Source organism: Tachypleus tridentatus, chromosome 9 (genome assembly GCF_004210375.1).
Source record: "Tachypleus tridentatus isolate NWPU-2018 chromosome 9, ASM421037v1, whole genome shotgun sequence".
In the NCBI taxonomy this organism is placed as follows: domain Eukaryota; kingdom Metazoa; phylum Arthropoda; class Merostomata; order Xiphosura; family Limulidae; genus Tachypleus; species Tachypleus tridentatus.
The window spans coordinates 113,543,520-113,571,205 of NC_134833.1; the positions used below are offsets into that span (position 1 = coordinate 113,543,520).

At 34.8% G+C, this 27,686-nt stretch overlaps 1 protein-coding gene across 13 annotated transcripts in view; it reads left to right on the forward strand.

The window, feature by feature from the left end:
- LOC143226081 (uncharacterized) overlaps nt 1-27,686 on the forward strand; it is a 67,949-nt gene that overhangs the window by 18,274 nt on the left and 21,989 nt on the right. For 5 of the 13 annotated variants that reach the window (XM_076456551.1, XM_076456550.1, XM_076456548.1 and 2 more), the window contains 2 exons: nt 12,461-12,552; nt 18,908-19,012. In XM_076456551.1, coding sequence (XP_076312666.1) covers nt 12,461-12,552; nt 18,908-19,012 — 197 coding nt within the window. The remainder of the gene's footprint in view (nt 1-12,460; nt 12,553-18,907; nt 19,013-27,686) is intronic. The other 8 variants (XM_076456555.1, XM_076456554.1, XM_076456552.1 and 5 more) reach the window with 4 other exon arrangements.

The following is a 27,686-nucleotide window of genomic DNA, read 5'->3' on the forward strand; positions in this document are numbered from 1 at the left end:
CCCCCTTTTCAGTGTGGGATTCTAGCTAATCTGGTAGTAAGAGAGAAATACCATATTGAAAGTTATAATTTTCCTATAGTGAAAATATATTTCCACTTACCACACCATAATTTTCAGTTGCTTATATCTTCTCCCAAACTTTGAAGTGAAGGTCTGGTAGTGGTGCACAGAGAGAGTCATGTGTTCTGTGATAGTAGTGCTCTCCTATTAATGAAAAGATGACACATGATAATTTACATAAAAGACATGTTGAAATTTTTTATTCCAATAGGGGATGCAGAAGGTTTGTGCCATACTTTATAAAAAAATCTTGCATATAGAAGGAAGAACAGAACGAGAAAATTAATCTATTGAGAAGAGGAAAATGCATATCAGAAATACATTTCCAACATAGAAAAATTATGACATTTCTTAGGCCTCAGGTATTGGTGACCCAATGGTGAATTTATCTACTTTTATATGTTAGGAGATCAAACATTACATTGGACAAATACAGGTTGATTCTATGCAAACTAATTAGGACTTTGATAATCTTTTTCCATCCCAACCTGATAAGTCTACTGTAGTCTTTATGGATTGTGCATCTCAGATTTGTAAAGTTTTATCCCTCTCCCTTATTTCTTATGTACCTCATCCTTCCTTATTGCAGGAGTGATCTTTCAAACCCATTTTATTTTTCTCCCTCACTTGGTAAGCTAGTTCATACTGATCAATTTGCCTTGCAATTAATTCAGGGGATCAGCATGCCTAGCCCCCTGCAGCCTTCAGGTCAGTTTGCACTCTCTTACTATTATGCTGACTACTGATTTGTAGACCAGCAGTTGTCAGGTTTCTTAATGCTTATTCAGGGAGCACCTCCCTAATCATCGGTTAGTCTTACTCATGCCAAATAATTCCCACTTTCATCTTACTCGTACTACTCTAATACAGTATCTTTCTTCCATACACCTACCTGAAACTCTTGAAAGTAATCCTGAGGGATTCTCTGGAGATGCTTTTGCTCTTCTATCATCCACTTTATCTACATATTTTCTATTATGACATTAGGTTTCTTTGTTGTTTTGACCTTATATATTGTGATGCCATATTGGCTCAGGTCTGTTTACCCTTGACACATTTTATGGATTTATGCTTGGCCCCATTTCTGATGTGGTACCTAATACTCTGAGCCTTAGGTATTAGTCCAACAACAATCCACCCTTACAAATATCATAGTCTATTTGTCTCAGTTGAATCTTCATATGCCTTCAGTTACCATTTCCCCTTCCAAGCCTTTATCCATTTCTTTTACTCTTGGTACTTCTCATTACTTTCCTAGACAATGTATCTTTTATCTCCACCAATACCTGTGACTACCCAGTGAGAGCTCAGCTGTTCAAGGGTCTTCATTGCTGGTGTTCCTTTTGCTGACAATAAATGGATTCTTCAGGTTCTGTCAGAAGGATTTGTTATCAAACTCCTTCTCCACCTCCAATAGCTGAAAATTGATTTATTGCACCTCAACTGCTTCATTTCACTACCTTGATCTGCTATGGAGTCTTTTCTAACCACAAGATGGATGCTTTTTCTGGGGTGGATGACCAAAATTGATGTCTCCAATGCTTATTTACATATAAACCTGTACCAGTATCACATCAATCTCATTATTATCTTCAGTTTGTCTATATCTGGGTGGTTTATCACTTTGGGCCTTCCCTTGTATACTTGCTTCTGCACATTACATATTTGCTGAGTATTCAGAGCTTTTGTTCAACATGTTCATGTTCTGTGATTACAATTTTACTGTCACTTGAATGCCTGGTTCATTTAAAACAGGAATTGACCAGTCATACTTGATGGTTTTCTTTCAGTGGTGGCTCATGTGGGCTTGTTGATCAAACTGGAGAAGTCTTTCCTCAGTTCCACTCAGTAGCTTGTCCAGTCATGTGGCCTTTTTTTTACCACTCATACAAGATGGGCCCAGCTTTCTCCTTTATGACTTTATTGAATAGAACTGTTGGTTTGCTGCATCCTCTTGGTTTAATCACTTACTCCTCACAAGGTTCTATCACTTTTGGGGATGTGAACATCAGTGACTTTATTGATCCCTCTCAGTCATGCTGATATAAGATCTTTTCAGGATTGATGGAACCTTGCTGGAGATCCTCTTTCCTTCACCATTTCTCTTCCTCTTCCTTGTGAGACAATCTACTTTGGTAGTTAGACAAAGCCCATATCCTGGTGAGCATGCCACTTCCTCCCCTATGTCCAAATCTACATGTTTTCATGAATGCATCTATTCAGGATTGGGATGCATGGATCAGTCACCAGGAGGCTTTAACCATTGTGGATGAAAGCACTTTGCATATCAGTGTTCTTGAACATCTAGCCCTGTGTTGGGTATTGCATCAGTTGTTTATTCTTACCCAGCATTGTATGGGTATTGTTCATTCTGATAGTTCTATGGTAGTAACACATATCAATTGCCATGGGACACTCAGTCCAGAGATCTCTGTTTTCAGATGTTGGGTCTTTTATACTTAACTCACACAGCTCACATGCATTAAATTGCAGGTTATGTCCCAGGCATTTTAAATTTGGGTGCCAATTGTCTTTTGTGCCCCAACTGAATATATTCCTCAGAGTGAGCATCACATCTCCTTGTTTTAGGGGATCTTTGCCATCTGTGGAGTTCTTCCATTGTGGATGCCTTTGTGGTTACAAGCCTCAACAACAAAATACCTGTACCTTATTCACAGAAATTTGATGTCTTCAGCCAGGATGGGTCACACAAGTATCTTTATGTGTATGCACCCATCCAATTACTTCATCAAGTGATTTGTCTCATCCACTCCATTTTTTTGTTGAGTTCTCTTGATTGCTTCTTATTGCCCAGCTCTGCCAAGTAGTGAGATTTTATTCATACTTTATTTTCAGGGGCCACTCTCTAGTTCATTTTTGTGTGGATCTCACTATATGGATGTTACCAATTAAATTTGTTTATTACTGAAGTTTAACATACCCTTTATCACCCTGTTTATCTTCTCCTTTATTCAGATTGTTCATTTCTTCCACAGACCTTGGCATCTCAGGAGGCTGGCTCCTCTTTTCTCTTATTTCTCTTCCTTCCATTTCTTGTTTTTACCCTCAATTGGATCCAAATGGGCTTCCATGCCTGACCAGAGCTCTTCATTGTCATATTGCTCAAACTGCTCCTTTCCAGAGAATGTTCCTGACTCCTTGTTCCCTGGCAATCCTAATTCCTTCAGGATCCTTCACCTTCTACCCATACCAGTTGAATCTACCCTTTCATTTGATTGGCCTACTCCTCCATAACTGTTTCCTCCCAGAACTTATTACAGGTATCCTCCCATTGAATCTGACACTTCACTTTTTCCTTTGCTTCTCATTCTTATCATCCAGTGGAGGAGATTCTGCAATCTGGCATGTGGACTACACTCACTACATTCATATCCCACTATCTCTATCATATCAAGGTTTCTTCTTGATACTTTATTTTCAGGGGCCTTTCTCTAGTTCTTTATCTTATGGATCTCACTCTGTAGCGAATGGTGCCTAACCAAGTATTCTTTAACTCGAACTTGGCACTGTACAGCCATGTTGACTCACACTTTATTTTCCATGGTCTCACCTGCATACCATTGAGATGGAATGTTCCACAAAATCACTTGTAAGTTAATGTTTTCATGTTATTTTGCTTCATAAACATGCTCATTCCACATGGACTGCATGGGTAAAACAAAACAGGATTGCTGCTAAGCCAGATGTGAATAACACATTCTGCTTTTCAAAATATAGTTTTGTGGTAACCCAGTGCACTCTCTCAGGTGAAGATGTTCTTCCAGGCTCCCCATTGTGTTACCCCCTTCCTTTCTATGAGTGAAGCATAGGAGTTCTTACCACTTTCCAGTTCCAAGCCACTGGGGTTGTGGAACATGGAGGCACTCTGCTGAAGGAGTTTCACACCATAACCATTCAGCTACAGAGTAGAGTGGTAGCATTCTTAGGGTCCAAATGACTTTATACCTTTGTGACAACTAATGACAATGGGGTGAGACATCAGAATGCAGTTGACCCCTTTGATTGGGAGCCCTCATCCTAGCCTCACATGGATGTCAGTACCCCACCAATCAATATAAGTCATCACAGAGGTTTTGAGTCCTCTATCTTCCTTCATCAGTTTCTTTCATCTGTGTTTCACAGTGGTGATGCATGGGATTGTTCTGGTTCCATTCTTGGCTATCCCTCATCTTTTCTTCTTAAAGAGATATATTTGCCACTTAGATAGTCCTGGCCTGTTTTACAGTTGGAGAAGTTGATTCTATGAGATAGACATCCTTTCAATACCAGATGTCAAATTCCCAGATTGATAGCTTAGAGCTAATCATCATGTCATACTTGAGAATCAGAGTGGTTTTCAGTTCTCCAGTTCTTTGGATAAGGATGAAGATGGTATGATCCTCATTCTATCCTTGCAAAGATGGTGTTACTCCATGGGCAGGTTTTGCATGTAGTTGCTTTAAACAGTATGCCCTCGCCACTCTACACTTATGGGCACATACTTTGTTTACCTGCCTTTCTCATTGTGGGATTGAGTTACAGTATATTTTTGTGGTTAGAATAACTTTTCTGCCACATTCTATCCCACTTAGATGTACTCCTGTCATTTTCTGCCTTATATTTTACACATTTCACAGTTGAATGAAGAATATATCTGGTTCAGAAGTGGTTTGATTTCCCTCTTCTGAATTCAAATTTTAATCTCTCATTTCATAAGGTATACTTTAAAATGCATTTGGGGGATGCTTCTGACGTTCCCTTACACTGGTTCCTCTTTTTTATCATTGTGAGATTATAGCTAATTTTGTGAGAGGAAGTTATAATTTTTCAGTACTGGTTATATGCTTTCAGTAGTTACTTACCTCCTCATACTTTTCACCCTTCCTTTCCACATATCTTTGGTGCTGACATCTTCTGCCAAACTTTGAAGTTATAGTTTGGTGATGAGATGATGCATGATGATTTACAGGAGAGGCATGTTTGAATCTTGTGGCATACATAATGAAAAAGTTCACATATAGAGGGCAGCACAGAATGAGAATAATTGATTTTCTGAGAGAGATAACTACCTATCAGAAACATATTTTCAGTATAGGAAAATTAAAACTGTGGTACTTAAAGTGAACACTAATATTTTATATTAACAAAATACTATTGTAATGCAAACTACTTCTTGAATACAGTAGCTTCCCATCTACGTTTATTATACTAGTGTAAACAGATTAGTTATACAATGAAAGCTCTATCAAGTAACAAAATAAGTATGTTACTGACATATGTAACAAAATATGTTACAAAGTTATATTTTTAAACTGAATTATATTACCTTTAAATAATGAGAGCTGTCACAGCATATCTTTTTTAGAAAGTAGTTACACTGTAAAACTTACATGTAACAGTAGTCTAATGTGGGTATTACTATGAGAAGCTTCATACTTAATAAATAAAATACAATCTGATATTCCAATTCTTCTCTCCCATGCTACTTTCATGCTTTGCAATACATGCCAGGTTTTGTGACAGTCAATCCAGCAGTTTGCCAACTATAAGTGAACACACATACACAGACATTTGTGTAGAATTGTTTAGATAATGAAAAATTCTATATGATAACGAACAGTTACAACTACACTCTAAACTCTTAGGGGAACAGGTTATATTGTAAGAAAATGTGTAAAAGGAAAAAAAAGAATGTAAAATTAATTTTAAAAAAATTCAAGAAGTACAGTAAAACTTAAAAATCTTTAACCAAAGAAAAGGCCAAAGTTCTAATTTCACAGTGAAAGAACTACTGTAAATAAAATTAAAAGAAAATTTTAAAATGTCAGTGTGTGACTGTGAACCTATTTATAAAAACTAGGTAAGAATTAACTAGTTAAAATAATAACAAAATTAAAGCTATTATTAACTAATAACTTAACACCAGTAATTCAACCAGAATGTTATTAAGCATCATCCACTGAATGATAAGAGAAGCACAAAACATAGTTCAGGACCAATGCACTAACACAGGCTACATACACCATTAACTAGATGGCTGCATGTATCTGCCTGAGATCATTCTACATACTCAGCATTGATAGTTTTCATAAATACTTACTGCAGTCAATTTGCCTTCATTGCAGTTTATTTTATTGTAACTTATTTTAATTAAAATTACTTAGTATGGCCTGTCAATCAGATAATTTATCTACTGTAGTGTTTTAAACTGAAATTACATGAAAAACTGCACAACATAATTATAGCAGTTGCAATGAATGCAGTTCCTGGTATCTTGGAAGTACTTTCTTGATTATTGAAAAGAAAAATGTTTCAGAAATAAATATATCTACCACACCATTTTTTTGCCATTTTAATACTAAGCTAATATTTGGTGATGACAACTTCAAGTTTCAGCTCAATAGTAAAACGTACTAATTCAAGTTCAGACTTGGCTTAAATAATTTAATACAAAACATGCATGAAAAAGCACACAACTACAACAATGAAACAAAGTTCTCTATCCAACTATGAACTTTATATATTAAACTGCTTCAACCATGTCTGAACATGAATAAGTATGTTAAGCTAACCTTGTCTAAAATATATTAAGCTGGTTGTTAAATGTGCATGTTATTCTCCATCACATATTTTGTTGGTGTGATATGTAGATACTGCAACAAGCTTTCACAGTTTAGCATCAGTATAGCCTGCTTAAGGTGAGTAAACACTAGTGATTAATTATGTTTGGCAGCAGGAAGTTTTAAAACTCTTAAGTTGGTAACTTAAAAAAAAATTATGTTTTTAGGAATTAGCTCAGGTACACTTATGTGAAAAACCAGTAAAGACATATGCATATTAGAATCCTAGCAATATCATAGCTGCTTTCATTTCTATAATTAAAGTTAGTTACAGCAGGCTTAATTCATATGTGCTTCCATGTCAGACATTGAGTGGTGTCAACACACACATTCACAGATATCAGTGGACTTAGTTTAGTCCACACAAAACATGATTAATGTTTCATGTAGTGTTCTCAAATGGTCGAATTACTTTACAGCCAAGAGTTGTAGTTGCAAATAGCAGGTGGCAAATTAGAGAGAATGTTGTGCACAGTTAAAAAATGATCAAATACAGTGTTAAAGAAAGTGAAAGGCAGCATTATTTATGCTAAATACAGATGAAAGTTGATGAGTACAGATGTGATATCCATTGGAAGACCTAAAAAAAATATGTTGTTGGAGACAAATTGTAATTACAACATACAAAACTATAATAGCATCATCTCTCCCACATCACTGGTTGTTCCATAAATAAATGTAGGGAAGGCATAATCTCCAGCTATTTACAAATCTTTACACATCCAATCTCACTGTAGGGGATACATAGTATACTAAACTATGTAATTCCATGACACCTTACATAAGAGAATTAGAAGCTCTGAAGTGGAACAACTCATAAGAGTGATTAACTATAAAAGTAGTTAATGGCATTCCATAACCAGTTCCCTACTGTTAAACCCATACATATATTCCTGTATGCATGTGATTAAAAATTTTAAAAGAAATTCAATTAAATAGAACGTTGTAGTATATTATTCTGAATCTCTCATAATTGGGTGAAAAGTGTCTCATGAAACGTTTTTAAAGGTCTTTACTCTCACCCTCTCTTTCTCATACACACACATTGTTAAATTAAGTACTGTTCATATTTATCACAAACACATCAAAAGGTTTAATAATCAAGAAGCAAAGTTTAGTAAATGTAAATATAGTCACATAATTTTAGTAATTAAATCTCATTACTCAATCAAACGCAATACTAGACTAATAAACCTTTCTTCAAGCCAATGTAAAGGCAGCAAAACAGGTAAAAGTGGTTAACAAACATATAAAAATAGAGTAAATCTAGGATTCACCATCATAGAAAACTGTTGTGAAGCATATCACAGTCTAAAAACCCTATACAGTGACAAAATACTCAAAATAACTTTGAATTGTTTGAAGTATGTAAGTTTCAGCTGATTTAGATGGTATAAAAACACTAACAGAGAAGGTAAATCATACAAGAACCAAGACAGTGTAGATGGCTGGAAAGAATAAACTTTTGGATGAGAAGAAATGTTGTAAAAACAAAACTAAGTATGTTGTTTACAGGCAAGGCTCCTCAGAGCAGTAGAGAAATGAAAGTCAGATTTTTTTTTACTTTAACATTGCACTAAATAAATTTTGTTAAATAACAAAATATCAAATCTTAATAATAGTTAAGTAACTATTTCAACATTTTTTATTATATTTATTAAAATTTCAAGGTGTTCATTCATCAGGATAGGAATAACATTAACTTTTTGTGACAAGTCACGGGTCAAAGGCCATGTCATCGCATTTGTTGACTTGCATTCAAAATTTTATTGAATACTATTTTATGAATTTATGTCAATAAGTTTATAATCATATTTTAGATTATAATTCAAGTTTCAGTGTTATACATGAGTTAATTTCTTAATTTAAAAGTAAATATTAAAATAACACACCTAAATATAGATTTTAACAAGTCACATGGTAAGTTGAATGCAGCATTGTCTAATATTGGATGTTTATGATGCAAAAATGCTAAGTTTATAGTTCTGTACAAATTATGAATTCAAATTACTAGTATGTTAGAATATAAAATAAGAACCTTATAACTTTTTATTTTGCTCAGATATGGCATATGTAGTGAATCAAATGCAGTGGCCCTGTTAAACTCTTTCCCTTTTTGGAAATGGTCCATTATATACTGTTATTACAATATATGACATGTGAATAACCAGTTGACACCTTAGAATATCCCCATAGTGGTTTTCTCAGACATTTTAATGTCTGAAAAGGCTACCACATTCTTTTGAACCAAGGTTTCAAGAAAGTAGGTTGTGTTTTTAATCTGCTCTTGGTTTCATATTTTTAAAATCTAAATACATATTAGTTACTAAGCTTAATAAATTATAGTGGAATTCTGTGGTGTCAGTGTAGTTATTTATGTCTTTTGTTTATTCAACCATATATATAAAACCTAAAAAAATATTGTTTGATATCATCTGCATGCAAATTTTAAAAGGTTTAGCAACCTATGTCCAGCAGCAACCAAATACAAGGTTGTAACAAGAAGAGATAACTGTTTGCTTGACTATATTTTAAGAAATAGTAATAATCTTTGTACATGTATATAATGTATAATAATCAAAATGTAATTGTATGTTACAAAATAATAATCCACTAAAATACAGCCAACACAGGGAAGACTAAAGGTCACTTTTACATTATTGGACACATAACATGAGGGCACATGCACCACATCAGTGCAAGTTGTGTAATGTTAACTAGGCATGACTTGAAGGTCAATATAATAAAAAAATATACATATGAATATATACTCTTCAAAAAAAGAAATGCAAAAGGCAAAATTTGAGACAAATTGTTAACAAGTTTATTCGGGTAGTTCTGTATGACATGTGTGAAACTTTGCACATTCACTGCTGAACATCCAATGTCTGCAAAGACGAAGTCCACGCTCACTAGTTGAAGTTTCACGTCACTCAATGTCAATAACGAGTATGCCCCCCGTGAGCATCAATAACAGCTTGGCATCTCCTGCCCATGGAAGCAATGAGATGACGAATCACATCCTGTGGAATGGCTGTCCACTCAGCCTGCAAAGCTGCTGCAAGCTGAGGTAGAGTTTGCGGTTGAGGTTGTCGCCATTGCAGATGTCGGTCCAACTCGTCCCAAAGATGTTTGATGGGGTTTAAATCTGGTGATCTGGAGGGCCAGGGAAGAACGTTGATGTTGTAGTGTCTCAAGAAGACAGTGGTGAGTCGGGCTGTGTGAGGACGGGCGTTGTCATGTTGAAAAACGTCGTTGACGTTCACCATGATGGGTTGCACATGGGTCCTAAGAATCTCGTAGACGGTTGCGTACGGTCTGATCGGAAATCCTATGCAGCCCTAGTATGGTTGAGGCAGTAGACGTCGCAGTGGTGGTCCTATCCCGAAGGTGACTTAACCAGATGTAGCGATCTTGTGCGAGCATGGTCACACGAGTTCTGCCAGGTCGTGGATGGTCACGAGTTGATCCATGTTGTTGGTGACGATTCCATAGCCTTGTGATGGTGCTTGGATGGACATTCACAGCTCTGGCAACATCTGATTGAGATTCTCCTGCTTCCAAGTGACTAACGGCGTTGTTGCGTTGTGCTTCAGTCAGTCTTGGCGTAACTGTATTGCGTGTCGGTGGCTTAACACTGAGCTATGGAAACCAAGAACGCGTCACTTTTATAGGGATTTTGCACATGTTGCACTTGCGGAACATGCAGATCTCTCAAACAAACTTATTGGACACGAATGCGTTTTGGCAAAAAATCCGATGTTTTCCTCCGTTTTCAAAGTGCACAACTTTTATTGTCATTTTGGTCTGACAATCAGTGCCTTAACACGTGTAACATCACATACTCTGAGCTTGTAACGTAATTACATATATTTCTCTTTAAAATAAAAAAAATATCCCTTTTGCATTTCTTGTTTTGAAGAGTATATAGTGTTATGAGACTTAAGCTACTTAGACTAAATATATGTATTTTCATGTTATAATATGTAGTCACTCTAGCATGAAAATAGCATAATTTATATTTATTTCCTAATTTTTATAATAGTTATGAGGTTGGTCAAGTGGCAGACCCCACATAGTTAGAGTATAGAAAATAACATATAATATGTAGTCCTACCAAAAGCAAAATTTGAAATGTATGTAGGAGTGTTTGGAGATTATGTAAATAATATTTGAGATTTGGGGGATGAAGAATAATTTTCTTAACCAAATACATGAAACAAGTTTGACTCAGGGTAGTAATGAAACTTACTGTTTTCACAAACATATTTTAGTAAAAATATTTCATTAAAAAAAATCTGATTTTTTTGTATACAAAAACATGCACTACTAAAAGCATACCAAATTTTGTGAAGATACACATGCTGTATCAAATACTGTAATAGAAATACTTAACATGTGTAAATGAACTCATGTGTGTTATACCTAACCCATTGTGGAAGGGGTTAATAATGACACAAAAAACTTGGATTTGACTGAGTGAGCATACCTTAATGACAAATGCCTCATATTTACAAGGAAATACAAAACACACTTGGTTTATACTTAGCAGAATATATGTGAAGAATTAAATTCATGAAACCCTAAAGAAGCTATTACCTATACATACACATGAATAACTAAAACATATATTTAGTATAAAATAACAAGTAACAAAATTCATTAAATATGTAGATTTATATAGCATTTAAAATACATTTTTAACAAAAAACTTATAAAACATTGTAACAAGTGGTAGAAACAGAGTGAATCATAAATTAAAATATACTATATCATAAAGAAAATAAGATATTTCACAGAAGAACTTGTATATCAATATAAAATACTAGTACCAGGTACATATGGTTTAGTCATCATGGAAAAAAATAGTTTGTTACTTGTTAAGCACAAAACTGAACACTGGGTTGTGTATTTAAGGAAAATATCCATATATTAATTAAGGAAAGTGCATAAACAGTTTTTAATACATCTGAAATATTAAATTTTAACATTTAAACAAACTTTCTAGCTATTACTGAGACTTAACTATTCAAACGTTGTTACCATATTGTCACATAAATTCTACAAGACTAGTTCATTGTACATATTTATTAAAATCTAAATTTACTTTGAATTAGTCCTTAAGTACTTGCTTCATCTTCTTTACATGCACTTTATTTCTCCTTGTTAATTTAAGCCATTTCAAATAGACAAGTTTTTTCTTCTTAAAAACCTTTAATTATTTATTTTTTCCAAGAAAAAATCAATTCTGAGATTTATTCAATTGAAAATCATAATTATTTGATTGGAACATATATGGATACTTCCTTATTACTTAAGGATCAAAAGATCAGAAGTCTACCATCATCATCTATACATTATACTTGAATTTCTTTATTTTGTTTTCACTTAACATTTGGCACAGATAATTATCATCAGGGGTGAAATTCTTAAAATAAAAAGTAAGGTCTTCAGCTGGGTGAAATATGCTGCTTTGAAGAAAAACATAAAAAATGAGATTTTCAGTGTCAATGAATAAATACTTTCTGACAAAAACAGCCAGAATAAGTTCTGGTGCTTGGTACCAGTGTGTACTAACTGAATTTCATATCTCGTTATTATTAAGTGTAGCTGAGAGTTTCTATTAATTGCAGAGTTAAAACAGTAATGTAGATTTTCCTGACTTGTCATCTTATTTATGATTTCCTTGTGTGATGAAGAAATGTTCAGTAATTGTAATGGAAATTTTAATTATCAGTAATGGTCTTTGGTGTGTTTCTTTTTGTTTGTCTGTTTTTCAGAGTGCATTTTCTGTAGATTGAAAGAAGATGATGCATTCCGTTTTGGCCAAATATTTCATAGTGAGAAGTTTTCTCTACATTACTACTGCATGGTAAGTTTTAATCTTGTAAAGTAAAATATTAAGTAGTTTAAAATATAGAAGTCTGAAAATCATTACATTATGCCAGCGGAAGTTTACACACATTTACATAAAATATATAACTGTTTGTTATATATCTCATTAAGGTAAATTAGGTAATTATGTAGATTGATAGTTACCTTTCTTTAAAAACTCTTTTCTGTTTAATCAATCAATTAAAGATTTATTGACACAAAAAATAGTGTAGTGTATCTGTTGTTAGAACCTTTTAGTTTTGATGCTATCTTATCTTGAACCAGTTTACCTGATCCTTATCTCCAGGACTTGTGTATTTCTCAGTTTTTAAGATGTTTTATCTTTGATACAGGCCTGTAGCCCTTGGAGTCTTGGGTGGTACTGTCCAGCAACAATCTACCCTTTCACATTTGATAGCCATTTTATCACAGTTGGAGCCAAGTATGATGCCAGTTCTGGTTTTCTGTCCTTCCCAGCTCTTACTTGCCTCTCCTCCTCATGATGCCACAGTTCATTGTTTTTCTTGATGATGCATGACACAACACTACAAGTAGTTTCAATGACTAACTGATGGGATAGCTCCAGTGGGAGTTTGAATTGCAGTCTTCATCCATCAGCAGTGTCTTTTCACCATCAGTCTTTAGACTCATTAGGTTTTGTCAGAGGGATTCAAAATTCCATTTCTTGCCTCACTTCCCTTGTTCCAGGTAACTGTTTCCTACCCTTATTCTTGGAATCCCATAACTTGCAAGCATGTATCAAAAGTGATACAGGACCTCATCACCCAAGAGGTGATCAAACCTGTTCCACATCATTTATCGTAGTTTTACTCTTGTCTGTTTGTGATTCCAAGAAGTACCAGGTACTGGAATACCATTATCAATATGGCCCATATCAGTCATTTTATTCACCTCCCATGTTTCACCGTGTAATCCTACCTCACTCTTTGGTGGGCATTTTCTCTGAGTCTACTGGTGAAGAAGATTGATGTCTCTGACCCCTAGCTGCATTTCCCATCTCAATAAAATCTCATCCTTATCTATGAGAGGTAATGTACCAATTCTGTGCTCTGCCCTTTGGGATGACTTCAGCTCCATATGTTTTTGTCATGTGGTGAAAGCTTTTGCTCTTCATTTTCATGTCCAAAGGCTGTGTTTTCAACTTTAAATGGATGACTGGCTATTTCTGGCCCATTCCAAGCAGGAGTTGACCAACCATACAGTTCAGATCCTTCCTGAAGCTGCTCAAGTAGATTTGTTAATCAAATTGGAGATATCTTTCCTGCATTCTTCACAATACGTTGTGCATTTAGATGTCTTTTCAACGTTCACCTCAGCTTGGTCCAACATTCTTCTCTCTGACTCCATTCTATATTTGCCATGCCCTGTGTGCTCCCTCACTTTCTGCACACAAAGTTCTATCACTTTTGGGGACATGGGCTTTTTATGATACCACTAATCTCCCTTGGCTGCATGTTTATATGCACTCACTTCAGTAGACTGCATAAACAATGGAACCTTGCTGAGGATCCCTTGTAGATGATTTCCTTTGGTGGTTGGACAAGACCCAAAAATTGGTGGGTGTAGCATTTCCTCCTCCTCATCTGGACTTGCATATATTTATGATTGCATTCTTTTTTTCATGGTTGAGGTGTGTTGGTTGATCACCAGGAGGCTTCAAGTTCTTGGTCTGTTGACAAGCATTTGGTCTTTACATATCACACCAATGTCCTAGAGCTCCTTGCCATTCATTGGGTTTTGGATTACTTTTTTCCCATTCCCAGATGTTGTCTGGTAATATTCCATTTTGACAATTCAACAATGTTAGTTCATTTGTATCAGTTATTAAGGAGACACTCAATTATGATCCCTCTCTTTTTATACATTGGATCTCCTTCAATGGGCTGACATGCAACATATTCATTTAATTGTTTGTCACATCCAAGGTGCTTTCAATCTTATAGCAGATCACTTTTATTGCCTTAACAAGATTTACCCGACAGAGATGTTCCTTCATCCTCTCATTTTCAGGTGGCTATGCAATTTCTGGGGTTTTCTTCCCATTTATGTATTTGCTTCCCCCATCATTCACCAATTATTTCTCTTTTTGTTCTCAGTACCTCATCCTCAGGCTTTGACTATAAATGCTTTCAGCCAGAATTTGTCATACAAAGTACTATATGTTTATTCTCCTATTCAGTTGCTTCACTGGGTAGTTTCCCTTATCCATGCTACTTCTTGCTGGGTACTTCTGATTTCATCATACACAGTTTCTTCCTTTACTTTAACTGCAGTTATTCCCTTCTGTACCACATCACTTATCACCCTGCCTCCTTTGTAAACCCCAGTCACCAGTTCTACATCTTGCACTTTTCACACCTGGCTTTTGTCCAGTTCTTGGCAAGAGGATCTGGTTATTCCCATCATTTAGCTTTTCATTTGGCTCAGTCCATCCATTTTTCCTTCCTGCAAGTACATTAGTGAAAATGGAAGGTCTTTTACACATGAGCCTAAGCTCTGGGGTTTCCTGCTGCTTGTCCTACTATTGCTGGTGTATATGATTTTCTCACATGGTTTTTCAGCTGGAGGGCTTCATTCTCCTCCTGTTATCATACAGCTTTATTCCATACCTTTCATCTTTCCCATTACCTTGGTGACTTGCTCTTCTGGATATTGATATTAATAGGGTCACATATTCCCGTATTATTCATTCAAACCTACTTCCTTGCATTCTTTGTTTCACCTGTTCCTTAAGGCATATTTTCTTCTCATTTTGGCCTATGAGCATTGGCAGTTTGGCTTGTTACTCATTGACATTACAAGCACACTTTACCACCATACCTATCTTCTCCTTTATCTGGATCATTCCTTTTTTCCCAAAACATCAGGGGGTCATGAGAGTAATTCCTCCTTTTTTCCTATTTCCTTTTTATCTTTCATGCAGATAGACTTTCATGCATGTATTTCCCACACTGCTTCCTTTCATGGTTTCTATTTCCGTCTTTTTATCCCATGGCAACTCTCTTCATTCAGAGATCTCTCCCCTTTTACCCTCACCAATTGGATTTGTTGTTTGATTCAGTTAGCTTATTTCTCTTTGTCCCCTTCCCACCATACGTTTATGTAACCCCTCATCTAATCTGACACCTCGCATTTTCTATGTCAGACTTTGGAGGAAATCCTACAATCAAGCACGTGGATCAACCCTAACACATTCATCTTCCATTATCTACAACATACTGCAGTTTCTGCTTTCATGGTTCTTTGCCTTCCACCTATGGCTGTACTTTTGTGCAACCCTGACAATGGGTAAGTCTTCATTAATGCTTCCTTTTTTTACAGGGGCCCATTCTTCGTACTTTCAATACATGGAACACGCTCTGTGGCAAGTGGTGCCGGACCAAGTATTCTTTAACACTAAATCTGCATTGTATGCCATGTTGACTAGTGCTTTTCTTTTCAGACTTTGCAGATGAGATATTTAACAAAATCGCTTGTATGTGAATAACCTTGCAATATTCAAATAACCATGCTATACTTTCTTCATAAATTGGCCCATTGCAGAATGTATCACTTGAGGACTTCATGGATAAGGCAGAAAGAGATAACTTCCCATTCTTGCCATGCCTTAACTGAACAAATCAGTGTGGTCTGCTTTTCAGAATAGGGTTTCATGACCATCTATTACACTGTTTTGGGTGTTGAAGTTCCTCTAGTCTCTCCAACACATTCTCCCTCCCTTTGGAGTATAGGAGTTCTTACCACTTACAAGTTCAAACTGCTGTGGTGGTTGACCATGGAGGTATTCTGCTGGATGGGTGTCAACATAAATTGGCTATAACCATTCAGTTCAGTGTAGAGAGGTGGTGTTCTGCCAGTGTAAATGATGTAGTATCATTTGATCTACAATTAACCATAAAATAGAGTGAGATGTCAAAATGCAATTGATTCCTGTGATTGTAAACCTTCATCTGCCTCTTGCATTGATGTTGGTACATTTTGGATTTAGAGTGGACTGATAAACATAAGTCCTCACATAAATTTCAGGTTGTCTATTTTCCTCCCTCAAGTTCCTCTATCTATCTGTGTTGTGGGTCACAGTAGTGGTGCATGAGATTGTTCTGGTTCTATTTTTGGCTATTTCTCATTCTTCTCTTCTTACAAAGACATTATTGCTATATGAATTGCCACAGCCTGTGTCACAGCTGGAGGAGTTGATTGCATGTGTTAGATTTCTGTTGGATACCAAATACCAAATCACTAGCTCAGATCTAATCCTATGTCCTTCCCAAGAATTAAAGTGGTTCTCAGTTTCCTGGTTCTTGGTTTTGAGGTGATGATAATATAATCCCCATCCTACCCTCTCACAGATGTCAGTGCTCTGTGAGGAGGTTTTTGATGTAATTGGCTTACCATGTATAGTCCACTATGTTCTAGCCACTCTATGCACTGTGGTGCCTCCTTGTTTACCCATTTTTTTTATTGTGGGATTGAGATATAATATCTTTCTCTGGTTAGGACAACTTTCCTACCACATTTTTTTCACTAAGATATACTCCTCTCAATTTTTGTCCTGATTTCTTACTCATCACACACATAGCGAAGAGTAAATCTGGATGAAAGTGGTGCAGTTCCCCTCTTCAGGTCTTCAGCTTTAATGTTCTGATTTACAGAAGTATCTTTCAGATGCTCTGGGGCGGGGTTATCTATTCTTCTCTTACTCTCTTCCCACCTCCTACTCAGTGTGGGATTCTAGCTAATCCTGTGAATGGGGAGAAGTATGGTATGAGAAGTTATAATTTTCTCATAGGTGCTTCCCTGTGCTCATATTCCAACCATTCCTCTCCAGTCAATTCCAATGCATCACATGTTACCTAAGTGTACTATATTCCTATTGATGGAGAAGTGAGACATGTTGAAATCATTTAACTTTAATAGAGGAGTGCATAAGGTTAGTGACATGAGCAATAAAATGTTTGCATATAGAGGGTAGCAACAAAAAGGAATAGCTAATCTTATGAGATAATTACCTTTTGGAAATACATTTTCACTGTAGGAAAATTATAAATTTAAAGTAGAAATGACATGGGTGAGGGCCAGGATAAAGTTAATGCAAAAAGAATAAGATGCAGAAAAAGTTTAACATAAGAAATGAGTTTATAAGTAGTAATCAGGGTAGGTTTAATTGTTAATATCTTAATGTTAGAAGTATAAGAAATAAAACAGATGACCTTAGAGTACTAGTAGGAATGGAGAATTTTGGTATATTAAAAATAACTGAAACATGGTTAAACGTTGATGAATTTAATGACAGAGATTTCTTTGACATGCAGGGTTACATATCATTTAGTAGGGATAGAGTACATCTTGTTGAAGTTGAGGATATCAAAGATTAAAGCAAGAAGATTGAATCCATTTGAGTTTCTGTTAGCAGATGTAAAAGGAAAAGGCTTTTACTGGAAATTTTTTACAGACTACCAGGTGGATTGTGAAATTAATGAGAAACCTTACAATGAGATTAAGATTTCATCTGTTAATAAAATAGTAATTATGAATGGTTTTAATTTCAGGCACATAAAATGTGAAACAATAGAGTAAAACCAAAGGTTTTGGAAACTGTTCAAGGTGTTTTTTTTTCACCAGTTGGTCAAGGAACCTTCTAGAAACAATGCTATTTTAGATTTATTGTTAACTTTCTGATATTTAAATGGTTGATAAGAGGGAAACTGGGAATCATCTTGGTGCAAGAGATCATTACTGTATTAGGTTTGATGTTTTGTTGAATATGGAAATCAGGAATAATGACATTTTGGTCACAAATTTAAAAAAAAGTAAATTTTGAAGGGATGTGACAAGAATTATCTGTTGTGAATAAGGTGATTGAGTTATTTGGAGATACCGATCACATATGGAGAATTTTTAATGATAGGTTTTTAAATATTCAAGATAAGCATATTCCTTATAGAAAGAAAAGAGTAGTTGCAATTAAAAGAACAGTTTGGCTCACAATGAATATAAAATTAAAGAAAAGCATCATAAATTTGAGAACTTTAAATTGACTGATATGATTGACCTAAATCACCACCATGCAGTGTTGTTGTTATTTAATTCTGTATTTTGTTAGAATCGATGAATTATGTTACTTGATTCAGTAACTCCTTAATGCTTTAAAATAGATTTATAAAATATATTTGAAAGCATTAATAAAAAAATATGTTACAACAGTTCAGAAATAAAACAAAACATTTCAATAAATACTTGGTTAGATTTAATGTCAAGTTAAAAAGTTAAGTGTAACCATATATCTTTTGTTTGTAAGAAATCCTTCTTGAATTTGATTTTGCATTTGACAGCTTTTTTCCAGTGGTCTGAACCAGAGAGGAAAGACTGATGAGGATGGAATTCTTGGGTTTTTTCCTAGTGATATTTTGCGAGAAGTACGAAGGGGAAAGAGACTGGTATTGTAACCATCATAAATTTGTTTTTTCGAAAACATATAATTGATGCTATTTTGTGATGGTGTTGTGTAGAAAAGTCTCAAAATCCTCCATGCTATTATTTCTGTATCATTTAAACTAACTGACAATGCTAAAATTATCCTCATTATAACTGTAATGAATCTGATTTATGTATATCAATGAGTACTGTTCAGCACATATTTTTATAATACAAATGAAATTAAAATCAGGTAGATTTAACTCAGAAATACCAAAAAGGCTTTCCTTATTGAATTTTTCATACTGTTAACAACAATGTGACTCAAAGTTCTGAATAACCTTAATGCAATGCAGGGTATGCATCACTTACCATAGTTCTTCTCTCTCTCTCTCACTTTCCATGTGACTTGCTGATGCATTAGGAGATATTACATAGGTTCTGTTTTCCTACCATAATTCAGAATTTCTTTTCAATAGTTGTGCCGCTAATTTCATTCAATGTGAATTCATATGTCAACTGTATCTACTGCTGCAGATGTTTCCACCAATATTGAAAATTCAGCAACTTCTTTGAGGTCTCACATAAATAGTCTGCCTCTAGAGTGCAAGTAGATCCTGTCGTAGCATTGTTAGCCTTTATTGATTAAATATATTCAGGCTGTTAAGTCTGCTTTTCTGCTGATGTACAAAGTGTGTTTTGTGTTCATATAGATGCTCATCTGCAAAACACCTACAATTTGTCTTGTGATTATCAAATGAACATATAAAAAAATGTTTGTGATGGTAAAAAAAAAGCTTTAGCTCAGATATGTTAACTTTCATTGTTTGCAGAAAATGATTTATCAACTAGCTTTGAAGAAGCTTTTTCTTGTCTAACTTCTCTTTTTTATTTTATTTTTTAAATTCTAAACTAGTTTCTTTTATAGCTGAGGATCCTAATGTTGTGATGGATGATTTGATTCAATGTTTGAATCTTTATATTTTTCACCTTCTTCTGACTGTTGCATTATTGCAGTTTCCTTTAGAAATTATCTAATTGTTAATGGTGTTGTTATGAGGGTCATCTTGTTCTAGTCATCTTACTTATTGTGTTCTTAACCTTCATTTTTTTCTTTATGTGGGTAGATGATAGGCTTTTCCTCATAGTCTTCTGCTTTGATCCATCGTCAATGTTCTGTGCCACACACTGTGAGTTGTCTCATTTTTAGATTTTATTTTTCATAGTAATTGTTAGTTATCAGCTACTCTTATTCTCTTGATTGCTTTAGTCAGGATCAAATTTCCCTGAAGTTTTCATTAACAGTTGTTCTCACTAACAGTTTCTATTATCATGGGGATTTTTTGTTCCTTTTATACTTTGGTCAGTTGTCCTGTTCTTGAATTTACTAATACCCCCTCTCAGATTCTCAACTGATCTAGGGTAAGTATCCTATCTTCACTGTACTTCCTTTAGGATTTCATATTCACACTTGTTTCCTATTAGAAGAAGCATGCCAGGAAGAGCTGAATAGGGTTTTGGCATTTTGACTCACTTATTGTAGACTGTAGTTATTACATTTGAAATGATAAGCAAGTAACATTTGCTGTCTCTCTTCCTATTCTGCTTTCATCAACATCAGTGGCTTTTTCTCATTGCTTTCAACTCTGCTACATGATCAAACAGGTGTATACAAAGTGGATTTTTTTTTACCCGTTCATTGACTCTCTTATGTTCCAGATGACTCTCCTATTTTGTCATTTTGAATCTTTTATTTATTTCTTGGACCCTTAACCCTGTGACCCTTGCATTCACTAGGTCCTTTAGTTTGATTATAATGTCTTTTTTTCTTCCAATATGGATCAGAGAATCTCAAACGTTTTTTGTAAAGGAAAAAATTTATATAATTCACACTACTTCAGAGTTTTACTTTCATCTTTTGTGGTTCCAAGAATATTTGGAGTTTGGAGACCAGTATTAATTCATCAATTCTTGAAAACATCTCATTTTAAAATGTAATATATGAATATGAGGCTATTACAAAAGTTCCTTAGTTGTGGCTGCTAGTTGATGTTATCAGACATACAGAATTACTTATTTTTATATCCCTATTTTTCTCTCATCCCATCTTTTTATCTTTTGCTATAGGGATAGAGTACTTATCAGTCCACTGTGTACCTACAACTAGCTCAATTTCATTTTTTGAATCTAAATTCTAACAATATCTGAGTTTTATGCCCTACCAAACAAAGCCAGAAACCCAATCACACACATGTTCATCCCGTAGACAGTTAGTTCTCTCATGCACAATACTTGAATATATGAAAATTGATATTTACCCTTAAGATAATGTATTCATTTGTATATTTGAGTGTTTTGTTATATTGCCTTCATACATGTTGTATGTCTTCACAGTTTTGTTACTTTATAATTATGCCATCATTGTTAACCAAGTGCTTAAGAATACATATAAATAGATTCACTCTGAGGTTAGTGTGGTCACAACCACGTGGGATTTCTTACAATAGACACAGAAGGCTTTGGAATTTGAATTAGGGACTCCCCATGTACCTGTTGGTGGAACGAGGTATTGATTTGTTTATCGTTTGGAAACTTTGTCTCGATTTTGATAATGTAAGAGTTGGAATGTATAAGATATTTAGTATAGGTTTTAATTCTATCTTGCCACAATCCCATGTTGAATTGATATGTCTGTTAAGCTGTAATTTCATACTTGCACCAGTAACAATATTGCTTTTGTGTACATTTATCTTCTATGGACCTGTAATTTGGATATGTGTGTGTGTTTGCTTGTATGAACTTTGGCAATGTCACTAAACTTGTTAATTCTTGATTATTACAGTTTCTTGTTGTGGATGGTATGATAGTTTGTCACATTAAATTCCAAATAAGGGAATAATAATCTTTTGGTATTCTTTGAATCGATTACTATTTATGTAGATGTGGGTAAGGGTGTATGTTTATTGTATCTTGATTTTCAGAAAACTTTTGACAAAGTGCACTGTAAAAGTCTTGTTAAAAAAGTTATCTCTGGAGGTGTGAGTGATATGTTAGCTAATTGGATGAAAAAACTGGCTAGAAGGGAGAAAACAGAAGGTTTGTAATGAATGAAATTCAGTTAGACTGGATCAGTGTCACAAATGGTGTACTGCAGGGCTCAGTGTTGCAACCATTATTCTTGTTGTGGATGGTATGATAGTTTGTCACATTAAATTCCATTTAAATATCAGTAATCATTGTGTGGGTTCATATGGGGCAACACACTGCTCTTCCCTTTGGCTTGATTTTGACTTTATATATTTTCTATTTAGTACTATAGTTTTTAACTAATTTTTTTCTTTTTACTCAACATCAACTTTTGCATGAATGTCTGGCCTATTCTGACCCTCTTATCCATTTAATCTCATGCGCACACTCAACTGGCTATATGTTTTTGGTTGCTCATCTACAACTCCAGTTCTCATTTAGTATAAACTCAGTATTTGATACATCTGGAACTTTGGATTAGCATAGTGCAAGGACCACTACCACCACTTTTTGTGATGTTGTTAACCTTGGATTCTCATCCTCATATTCTTTTGTTTTTCACACCTACTGCCAGAGGCATCCTGTTTTCTTTTTGGGATGATTGTTTCATTTCACAAAGTCCTTCCCTTGAGGTTTGCCTGCATGAAACACCTCCAGTGGTATTTTGTTTCTCAATGTCATCTATCTTCAGACTTATTATCTCGGAGAGTTTCCTTCTCTCCTATTTCTTTTGATTACCTTCAATTTTGGCTGAGTTTCGGAGTTTACTACTGCAGCTTCCCTAGAATGTTTGTAACAAATCTCTATCCTTGATACACCAACACTGTGTTTTACTTCACATGCACATTTCTTTAGTAATAGCACATATCAACATTATGAACCTATTAAGAAAAATCTGAGAAGTTTATGGAATTGTGAAGTTCCTTAATCAGTTATTTATTCAAGGGTTTTGAAGGAAGTTAAGGATAGGATACATAAGACACTTGCTATGATTTTGTGTAAGTCCTTGGATAACAGGCAAGTACAAAAAGATAGAAAATTCATTAATGTCACTTCTCTTTTAAAGGAAGTTGATAAATATTCTTCCAGTACTTACAGGCTTGTTAGTCATATGTTGGTGGTGGGAAACACTTTTGGAAGTCTGATAAAAAGTGCTTTGTAAATTCTTTTAACAGAATTTAAAAGTTTGTTTGAATCAGAATGGTTTCATTAAGAGAATAATAATCTTTTGGTATTCTTTGAATCAATTACTATTTATGTAGATGTGGGTAAGGGTGTATGTTTATTGTATCTTGATTTTCAGAAAACTTTTGACAAAGTGCACTGTAAAAGTCTTGTTAAAAAAGTTATCTCTGGAGGTGTGAGTGATATGTTAGCTAATTGGATGAAAAAACTGGCTAGAAGGGAGAAAACAGAAGGTTTGTAATGAATGAAATTCAGTTAGACTGGATCAGTGTCACAAATGGTGTACTGCAGGGCTCAGTGTTGCAACCATTATTCTTTTTTATTTCTGTAAATGATATAGATGTAGGAATGGCCAATAGATCATCTAAATTTACTGCTAATATTATAATTTTGGATGTTTCTGGCTATAAGGATGCTGCTGCAACTTTACAAAACAATTTGTATTACTTGATGAGTTGGACAAATTAATAGTAGATGGCTTTTAAGTATAATACATGTAAGGTAATGCATATGGGTTATAATTTTACTTATAAGTATGGCTTGGATGGGAATAACCTACACAGTGTTATGGAAGAAAATGATTGTGGTGTTCTAGTTGATCACTTTCTTAAGCTATTCAAATGGTGTGCTGTTACTTGTATTGGCAGGACAAATAGGATTTTAGATTGTATTTATAGAAATATTAAATACAAGTCTAAAAGAGGTTATAATTTCATTGTGTGGATCATTGGTTAGACTACATATGGAGTGTTGTGTTCAGTCTTGGATGTTTTGGAAAGAACATTGAATTGTTGGAATGTGTTTAGAAGAGAGCTACTATAATAACATTTGAGATGGAAAGATTGTCATACAAGGAGAGATTAAAGGTCAAGATCCCTTAAACAGAAAGTTTTTGAGGGATCTGATTGAAGTGATTTTAGATTAAGGGAATTGGTAGTATTAATGCCTCTTTTATTTTATTTAGTTTTGAGAATAAGGAACATAAATATAAATTTTGCCAGGGTAGGAGACAAACTTAGTTAAGAAAGTTTTATTTTTCTGCAGAGTGACTGTGTTGCCTTCAGCTGTGATGGATACAGTTAATTTCAGAAAGTTTAAGGGCAGACTTGATAAACATTTGAGTAATAAAGGATGACTTTGAGCATTTTACTTTTTTGTTTTAAAGTTTAGTTCAATGGATGGGATGGCTTATGTTGACCTTAAATTATACGTATGCATTATCTTCTTGCATATATTTTTTTATAATCTTCATTCTCTGTGGTTTCCATCTCCTATTTCACAGGTAACTTCACATGATTTTAATTTAAAATTTTTAGGAGTAAAATGAATTTGAAAGAGTTAGTTGTACTGAAACACTTTCACACCACTTCTCTTTAATCACACAATAGATGCTTTTCCATTATGAGTGCAACTTAGGAATCTTAATTATGGTGGAAATCAGATATGATATGCTGACTTACAAGTAATAAGTTGTGTGGAAGATAAAAGAGTTGAGAATTATGGGTGTATAATACATACACTTTGCTGTCTCAAGAGCATTCAGATCTTTGAGTCTCCTGGTTTTAAGCAGCATGGTAACAAACTTAGCAAAGAAAGGCTTTCAGTGTTTTAAGGGTAAGTACCTATTTAAAGTTCTTTTAAATCCTCAAAATTGGGTTATTGAGAATTTTTTTCCTGATGTTTTTGGTCAGTTTATCCTAATGACAGATGTATTCCCTTCTATTTGCTATTACTAGGAGACTCTGGTGAAAGATATCTGTTACAGTGATACTTCTGTCAGATAGATACATAGTTATAGGTTTCTTCAGAAATGGAAGAGGCCCTTACTCTTATGTGTTTTCTTCTACATAAACCATAATATAACTATTTTTACAATTATTGGGCTGAAACTATGAGTGGAACATTACATAATTAGTTTTAAATATACAATTTAGTGATCAGTCAGTAATCAGAAATAGTTAAGATTTATTTCACTCCAGATTTTATATCTATAACCTTTTTGTTTTCCTCCTCCTTGTTTATCTTTCAAGCCAGTTCTAAGTTTTCATAAAAGAAACAACTCTATAGCTAAAATATAGTGCCTGTACAACATTTGTCTTGAATTTTCACTGTAAAAAAATATATTCTGAAACATACCTCCTCTCACACTTTGGCATTATCCTGATGAAAGGTTCCATTTACCTTCTTTGCCTGGCTAAGCATTAGTGTGAATTCTAACTTGCTCCAATTTTTACACCCAACTATATTTCCCCCAGTGACTTCTAATCCTATGACTCCCTCCACCTGTATCAATTCACCCTTCATACTTCATCCATATATAAGCTTCCTGTTATTCTTTCATATTCTTTTCTTTTATGGCAAAAATAATATCTTATTTGCTTATAGCAGGTTTTTCTTCAGCACTGTTTATTATATTTACAACCTTTTATTTTTAATTATTTTAGATATTTTTCATGTGGCTTGAGATTATTGCTCTTTTTTGGATTTATGATGAAAAGTTTTGGAGAAACCTTTTGAATATGAATACTCAAGTTCATATCTCAGGCAAGGAGTTACTTAATGTCCCTCTTCTAACATTTCATGAATCTAATGTTACTCAGAGTGGACATATAGTACCTCATATGCAAAGAGGTGGAGTCTAACATGCAGTCTGATACTTTTCTGCTGTTGGCTCTGAAGTTTAGTTTTTTTTTAGATCAAGAGCTTGTGAGAACTTAAGATTATTTTCCAGCACCCTTCTAGACTGCTCAAACAGCTACTTCTGAACCTCAGATAGACATTGGGTCTTCTGTGCTCATTTTACAATTAGTATGCAATGTTTGTAATGTTGTAAGTATTTCTCCTGTCGTTTATGCATTTTTACCTTCTTTACTTGGGCACTCTAGTTCTTCTGTTTACCTGGTTCTTCCACCTTAGCCAGATATTACTGTGTGTGCAAGGAAATTTGCAAATAAATTGTTGGATTAATATGCCTTGGCTTTTCTTTGTCTGGAGACTACTTATTTGGACTCTCACAGGCTAGAGCCTCTACTTCCTGTTTTGGGCTCTAGAATAGATGCCACCATTAATCTTAATCAATCTCAAGTTTCCAGAATTCATGTATTAGTTCCAACAGTTTTTTATCACATTCAATACTTATATGAGGCCTATCATAAATCCTCTGCTCAATGTTTGGAGGATCTTATTCATTCACCAACATCCTTGAACTCCTTATTGAAGGGAGTTCACCTTCCTATATCAGCCCTTAGGGATCTCAGAAGCTTCTTTTCTCAGACAGTTATTTTTGCAGGAATTCTAGATTCCATGAAGTCTAGAGCAGATGTGCCCAATTTCTATTCCACACTTGGTCCTTAACTGCCCCAAAATTTTTCTACAGGATAGTATACTCATCTTCCATTTGAGTTTCCAGACATCCTGCTTTAGCACCATGATCAATTGAAACACAAACGTGATTTCGACCTTGCCAGTGGAGACCTTCCTTTAGGGTGGAGCACAGGTTTTAGAATCAGTGAATACCCTAAGGGTCAGATCATAGAGTCTAATCTGAAAGGATTTGTGAAATTATGGGAGATATTTAGGATAAAGCAGTGGGTCATTCAGGTTATTAGGAGTAAATTCATCATTAATTTCAAATTTCTCCTACTGTGTCTCTTGTACTGGTTTGCTTTCCATTTTCTAAGGGCTCTCTTACTTTCAACCATTGAGCTCAAGTTATTCAGAATATTCTGAAAAAAAAAGAGGTCATAGGGCACATCACCTCCTTTTGAGGGTTTTTGTTCTTGGCTATAAGTGGAACCAAAAAGACTGGCAATTGGTAACTTGTTATTGACAAGTCATTTGTCATTGTCACTTCCAGCTTTCTTGGTTTATAATGGAGTCATTTCTTTCCCTATGGTGGCTCTTTTCACTCAGACTGTGGGTGACAAAATTTGATTTTGCAGATGCCTACCTTCTTATTCCAACCATTAAGGTATTATCTCAGTTGCATAGATGATACCAGGTTTTTCAGTTTTGTGCTGTACCATTTAGCCTAACATCTGCTTCATACATTTTTTGTTGGATAGTCATAGTTTTTTAACCTCATCTCCACTGCCCCAGCATTTGCATTCACCATTCATTCTGTGGATAACTTTTTTTCTCATCCCTTCCTGCCATTTGGTTAAACTGTGCATTCAAATTCTTTTATCAGAAGTTGCAAGAGTTGGGTTTCTTATCAAAAAGGAAAATACCATTCTTACTCCAACATAGTATCTTATGTAGGGGTGTTTTTCAATTCCAGACCAAGCTGAGCACAATCTCGTTCTCTGTGCTTTCAGGCTGTGGAACAGGTGATTTTTTCAAATCTAATTGTCTCTCTCCTTTAGATCAGGACTACCAAGATCCTTTAGTAGCCATTATGCCCCCCGCTAGTACAGCGGTATGTCTCCAGATTACAATGCTAAAATCAGGGGTTTGATTCCCCTCGGTGGGCTGAGCAGATAGCCC